The sequence below is a fragment of the Zalophus californianus genome, chromosome 2 (genome assembly GCF_009762305.2).
Source record: "Zalophus californianus isolate mZalCal1 chromosome 2, mZalCal1.pri.v2, whole genome shotgun sequence".
Lineage (NCBI taxonomy): Eukaryota > Metazoa > Chordata > Mammalia > Carnivora > Otariidae > Zalophus > Zalophus californianus.
This window is the reverse complement of record NC_045596.1, coordinates 89,755,012-89,762,072: the sequence shown is the minus strand read 5'-3', so window position 1 is coordinate 89,762,072 and position 7,061 is coordinate 89,755,012. Positions and strand designations below refer to the sequence as shown.

The 7,061-nt window shown below is 41.9% G+C and overlaps 1 protein-coding gene across 10 annotated transcripts in view; it reads left to right on the top strand.

Annotated features, from left to right (window-relative positions):
• The first annotated feature begins 469 nt into the window (after positions 1-469).
• The window catches only part of COL25A1 (collagen type XXV alpha 1 chain), a 461,773-nt gene continuing 455,181 nt past the window's right edge, over positions 470-7,061 (top strand). For all 10 annotated transcript variants that reach the window (XM_027599864.2, XM_027599874.2, XM_027599867.2 and 7 more), the window contains exons 1-2: positions 470-1,449; positions 2,529-2,598. In XM_027599864.2, the coding sequence (XP_027455665.1) occupies positions 1,153-1,449; positions 2,529-2,598 (367 nt within the window). In that variant the 5' untranslated portion in view covers positions 470-1,152. The remainder of the gene's footprint in view (positions 1,450-2,528; positions 2,599-7,061) is intronic.

The window sequence follows — 7,061 nt, the reverse complement described above, 5'->3', positions numbered from 1 at the left end:
TGGAGGCCATTTCTCCATAATTAACAGGGATAAAGAGGGGGCGTTGGGCCGCGTGAGGATAAGCCAGAGTTACCGCCTTCCCCACAGTAGACCCCGCTTCAGCCCCTCGCCCAGGCGGGAGATGTGGCCTTAGGGGACGCTGAAGTTACTCCGTGGAGGGGGAGGGGTCGCCAGGCTCCCCTCCAATCACGGTGGCCGTTTCCGCTATTTGCATGTATTATGCTAATGTAGACCTCCCGCTCAGCTCCCTCCCGAGCTCTCCGCCCCCTTGGAGGGTCTCCGGAGGAGCCCGCGGGCAGGGCGAAGGTGAATACGTTATGCTAATGAGGCGGGCTTCTGCCGAGGCTTTGGAAGGGGGGCGCAATGCTGTGGGAGCCCAGGGCTGGAGGCCGGGCGCCGGAAGGGGGGTCGGGGGAGGGACGTCGCGCTCGGAGCGCGCGCGCACTCACACACACTCACACACGAGCATCCCGAAGGGTATTTAAGGCTCGCACCCGCGAGGCTGCGGAGATACTTCGGGCAGCCGCGACTTAATCCCGGCCGCTCGAATTTGCTCTTTGGGTTATTTCGTTTTCCTCTGTCTCTTCTCCCCCTTAGCATCCTTTTTGCGCTGCGCTCTCGCGGTCTCTCTCAGCCTTTCTGCCTGGAACTGAATCTAGGTGGCAAACAGGTCGGCGTGCGGAAAAACACTGAATAGGTAGAAATAAGGCAAACTAACAGAGACGCAACAGGTCGGGTGCTCGGTGGCGAGGGCGAGCGGCGGCCCCTCGCTGCTCCTCTCGCGCTGTTCCTCGGACCCTGGGCGGCCGCTCTCGAGGACCCCTTCCGAGGTGTCCGTCCTCTGAGGGGCCAGGAGGGCCAGCCGGGAGGGTTTCATTCCGGTTTTTACCTTTTGGCCGCCAGTCCTCGGGTCTGAGGGTGCTTTTCACTCCCAGCTGGGCGGAGAGAAGAAAGCAGAGACGATGGTCCACGTCTGCTGGTCTCGGCGCTGAGGAAAGCGGAGCTCCATCTCCGAGCCCCGGCTCGATCTCCGCCAACTAGTTGTGCAGCCACCCAGGCTGAACTTTGGAGGAATCGTCCCTTTTCTTTCCTTTCAAAATTCTTGGAAGTGGTAGAGTGGGAGGCGAAGCCGAGGCAGCTGATCCCTCCACGATGCTGGTGAAGAAGCATGCAGGGAAAGGTGGGGGTCGGGAACCAGGCTCTGAGGACCAGAGCCCCGCCGGGCAGCGTTGTGTCTGGACCGTGCCCCCGTGCACCGCCCTGGCGGCCCTTCTGTCAGTGGTGGCTGTGATGTCTTGTCTGTACCTGGGGGTGAAAACCAACGACCTCCAGGCGAGGATCGCTGCTCTGGAATCCGCAAAAGGGGACCCTTTCATCCATCTGCTTCCCGATGGCCTGGATCAGCTCAAAACAATGGTGCAAGAGAAAGTGGAGCGACTTCTGGCTCAGGTGTGAAAGGCTGGGGTATTTTGCACGTGGATAATATCTTGCACAGGCGTGATTCTGTGTACAGGACCAGCCTCTATCCTTACTGTATGCATACTTGGTGTGGCTGGGTGTGCATACGCTAGGCCACCTTCTATGCTCACTGTAGCATATATTTGTATATGCACATCCTTTAATATCACCCTGTCTCTATCATCTTCCCTCGCTCTTAATGTTTGCATGTTGAACATATAGGAAGGACTGAAAGAGGGAAGGGTGGCCAGAATATCAGGGTGGCATTTTATCTCTTTATAGTTTTCTAGAGTGACATAAGAATCTTTTCCAATCTTGTGGAGAATATTCCAGAGATAACATGTTATGTCCTTCATATGTTATAAGAAGGTTAGGGCCATAGGTGTTATTAATACACAAATGGTAATCACTCTTTAAAGTGAAATAATCTGATACGTGATTTTTAGATTGATCATTTCCTACATTAAATGTTTTCATTTTCAATGTTTAAAAAGAAAAAAATTGCAGCTTAATTTTTTATAAAGGATGCAGTGGTAGAGGTGTTTATGAACACAGAGCCATTGCAGTTGAGAGTTGAAAGGAATCTAGGTGACATTTATCACAACCAGGGAGGGCATTAGACTAGAGTTAGGGGGTTTTCTGGAACTTGCCCTTCCAACAGAGAGGCTATTTGGCGGTGGTTGCGGCGCAACGTGATAAGCAGTTGACCTTCATGTATAAGATAGTGGCTGTTTTAAAGCCCATAGCTTACCTAAAACTACAACGTGTTAAAGCCAGGTTTTCGCATTGACTGCATATGCTTGAGCTGAGGGAGAAAGAGGAGAGTGGTGGTAGTTGAAGAATGGAGGAAGATATTGTACAAGTCCAGCAGTCTTTATACGGTGTCAGTAGTCATTTCTTTTTTTAGGGCTTGGGTACTGTTACCTTTTGACTAAAGTCCAAGTACATATATAAATGTTAGTTATGCAGGCTCTCAAATGCTGGTAAATCAAGCATATGACCAGAGAGTTCCTGAAGAATCCATTTCCCTACCATGCTACTGATGATAATATCCTCTTCTTTTCCTACAGAAATCCTATGAACATATGGCTAAAATAAGAATTGCGAGAGAAGCACCTTCAGAGTGCAACTGCCCAGCAGGTAAAATGGAACTTATTTAACAAGGTTTTCTCCATAGCAGAGCAAAGTCCTGTATCTGTCAAGTCTACCTGTAATAATATTAAAGAAAGAATGCAGGCCCAACTTACTTTAATAAAATCAGCATGTCTCAGTCAAAAGAATGGCAAACAAAGCCCCAAATATTATTTTAAGCAGCATACCAAGGCCTGTTATGGGAAAGCAGAGGAGATAATCACCAAGGAAAATACAGGCAAGATGGCATACAAAGACAAAGTTCTTAGATTCACAGACTGAAAAATATTCTTCATTTTTATTCAGTTTTCATGTATGTGGTGAAAAGGACTGCAGAACATGTTAGATTCTGAATTCTCTGGTGGCCAATATTGCATTAGTACAGATTTCCATTTGTTCACTTTGACATATGGTTATGTTAGTAAATTACCTTAACTTCCACACCTGCTTTTATTCTTTTCTATCAAAAATGTTCTCTCTCCTACCGTATAGCTAATGATGAGGGCTGAGAGGAGATTAGTTCTTTATCTTGAGCTTCTCATTTCAAACTATTGCATCCTTGATGACTTCTCAGAAAAGACTGTTATATCTTTTCATTTTTCTGTATAGCATTAGGAAACTGTATTAATGACAGCATATTTATAGAAGGATGGAAAAGAGAGACATCAATGAATAAAAACCCCTGTGTAATCATTAAATCTACATTCACAGACCTCTGAGGCTTGGTAGTCAGTCAACTGTAGATCTAACAGTTTAGGAGCCATTGAATGTGTCCATTGAAAAACATCTAGTGGATTCAACTGATATAAGCCATGAAAATCTCCCATGAGTCTTTTTTTTCTCCCATGAGTCTTGAGATTTTTATTTCAGATAAATGTTGCTAATGCATTTATGAGCATTTTCATTTCTTCCATCATCACTTACAGACAAGTGAGTCTTTTGTTTTCTTTAATGTTCAGGAACATGATGCCTAAGATACTTACATGTGGAAAGACTAGATCCTGTATATTTTCATATTCTGAGGTGGTTTTTTATTCCTTTTTTCTCATGATAACTTATTTTGATACAGCTAAACCAGGCACCATGTTTAGAAGTTTCAAATGTCAACTCTGGTTGTATATCATAAAAATTTCATTATTTATGTTCTGCTACATTGTTGACCATAATGGAGCTGTATTTTTTTTTTTTTAAGAAAGCCCTTTGAATTGAGAAGACGTATACATTAGATAACAAGAAAACAAAGAGTTAATGTTTGACATTGTAGGTTTCATTTTTGGTTGTTTTAAGTTGGGAAAGACCTCAGAAGTTAGAAATTCAAGGAAGGCACTTTTCTAGTGCAGGAATTAACTTCCAACAACCTCATCAGCCTGTAGGGATTATTTAAATTCCCAAGACAGTTGGTACAGGACTTCACTGATCATACCACTTAGAGTCCAGAATTTTCTGTATACAGTATTCTTGTTAGCTATTTGAAAAGTACCTACTGTTTAATTAATAGGATTCTTAGTGAACTTGGTAAAAAGTAGAAAAGTGACAACCACAGCACTGAGTTGTTTTTTGTGGTTAAATCTGCTTCATGATGTTTGATGTAAGTTAGTTGTTGAGGTCTAATTTGTAATCTGGAGGAAAGCCATTATAGTTAGAGCTTACCTTATATTATGTTGGAATATAAATTTGAACCATTTTCTTCTTAACATTATTAGTTTAATAATAAATGATTTTACCATGATAACACATAAATAAATGATAAATGGTGATTTCCTTGGCTTTTTGTTGGCTCTCACTAATGGCTGCTTTACTTTCTTGCCACCACTAGAGCTCCACATTACATCAGTTTTCACCAGGTTACTCGCAAGGTAAACATTTGAAGGTGCACATTCTAATCTGCAAAATCAAACAGGTTTCCTGCTGACAAATCACTATTATAGATATACTTTTTTTCCTGCTTGTGGAATAAGTAGACATCATCAAAATAAAGGCATTATGTTGAAAATAGTACTCTGGGGGAAAACTAGTTATTTTGAATTATGGTCAGTGAGGTATTGTCTTAGGGAATGAATGCCTGGCCCAGCGGATTAGAAAGGAGATACAGAGCTTCCCACCTGGTTTGGCTTTAACCCTGGTTTGCAGTGACTAAGAGTTGTCACCCAGACATCTGTTTGTAGGGCAGAGTGAGACAAGTCTGTGACCTCAGCTCAGTTCCTGTGGACAGATGCCCACCCCTTGAAGTTGACACTCTTGTTGACAGTCTCCGTCACAGAGCCAGGGACTGATACCAAAGGACTAATGCTGTGTTGTTTGTGTTCACTTAATTGCTTTTGATAGAACTCAGTCCCAGTGAGGTTTATCCAGGCAGGCTACAAGGAAGTCATAGAATTTATCGATTTTTTTCCTTTTTTTAACACAGGAAGGAACTTTTGTGGGAGAGGGATGGGAAAGACTATTATTGAATGGTTTCTAAGTATAAGGGAAGGACTTTCATTTACTCTTCCCAACAACCCTGGGAGTTAAGTATTAGTAATCTCATATTTACAGATGAAGAAACTGGACTCAGAGAAGATGACTGACTTAGCATAGTAAAGGCAGGGTCAGGATTCATGCCCACATCTGATAAAATCAAAAGCACAAGGTCTAATGAGCAATAGAGAATGAATATAGGTTTTGGAGCTGGACGGATTGGAATCCTGGGTTTATTACTAAATAACCGTGGGGCCGTGGTCAAACTTCTCATGTTCCAGGTTCCTCATCTGCAAAAACGTGGCTCATACTACCTTCCTCAGAGATTGATAATTTACCTAAAATGTGGCTTCTTTGTGGTTATTCATTAGATGATAGCAGTTATTATTCGTTTTAATATATTGTATACTGCTTAACTCTAATCTGGTCCATGGAGACACATGATATATAGGTGGGAAAACTGAGCCCTGGAAATGTATATAGCTTACTCAAAACCCAATGGCTAGTTAATGGCAGGTTTTGGATGAGAATGCTATGCTTAATTAAGCAAATATATCTGTAGACCATTCATGCAGATAATCAAATGAGTCAGTATCTCTTAGTGCTACATCAATGGAGATTGGGTCTTTGCACATATTTATATTAGTCTACTAAATTATTTTTACCAAATTTGAAGGAAAAACTTTTGACCTTATAGGTAAACCATGATTGGAGTAGATAGAATTTGTGCTTAGAAGAGTATGAGGATATGTCTCTACAGCTTTGATACCAAATGTTTTCTAAAAGAAGTGCTTCAACTGTCTGACTCATTTTCACACTTATTTTTTTAACAGCTTTATTAAAGTATAATTTATGATATTTATCCATTTTAAGGGTCTGAATTAAAAGAATTTTAAAAATAAATTTATGGAGTTGGGCAACCATCACCATAATCTAATTTTAAATCACCTTCGTTGCTCCCTGAACATTTACATTTACTTTTTTCATGTGCTCAGGGGAAGCTCTATTTTTTGAATCTTTGCTTTAAAGAAACCCTAAGATAAAACTTAAAAAGCCATACAAAGTGAAGCTCTGCTTAGCATAATATTTGAGTTAGTAGTAGCTGAACCGTAGAAATTCAGCCGGCATCTGCGGCGTAGCCTCTGTAAAACTTAACACTCATAGGAGAGAATCAATTGGTTGTTTGCTCTGGCTATAGAATCCTGTTTTGGGTTTTGTTCTTGGAGTCCTACATAAAGTATGTGTAAACCAGACATGTTTATAGGAGGGTCTCTATGTTCCAACTGGTAAAGAACACGGAGAGGGAGGCAGCCAACCAAAAGATGTTTAGATCAGAAATATTTCTGTACCCTACTCATTGGTAGTAGTGTTGTTTGCCCAGGATATTAGATATAAGAACCTCTGTGTCGTAATGGACAGAGAATGTGGATGGGCAATAAAGAATCCAGTTATAATCCTGGCTTTGTCATTAACATGTTATACAATCTTGGGCAAGTCATTTCCAAGAATGACTTTTATAGACTCCATTTTCATAGCCCCAAAATAGGAGTGTTGGACTGGAATGATTTTCAAGTGCATTTGTTGCTTCTCTAGGTATAAAGAGCCTGCTGTGTGCCAAATGTTATGCTTGATACTGGGAATATGCTGATGAACCAGACACACTTGGGGTCTGCCTTCATGGAGCTTACATTTCAATGAGGAAGACAGGCAGACATTTATTTTTAAATGACATGAATTTACAGTCGTGACAGGTGTGACCAAGAAAAAGAACTGTGTGCTTTGGAGCACATGCCCACAATTTCTTTCATGTACATCCTAAGGACTTTTTTGTTCTGTTCTTTTCTGGGGTGAGGGGTAGGTGGGTGGAGAAATTCACAGTAGGAGAAATCATAATATAAGAAAATCTGGCTTTTGATTACAAATAAAAGCTCTAGCCATGGATAAAAAGCTGCTTTGCATAACCTCACCTGGCTTTTGGCTTTCCAAGAACTTACAGTCAGATGAAGGTTCACTGA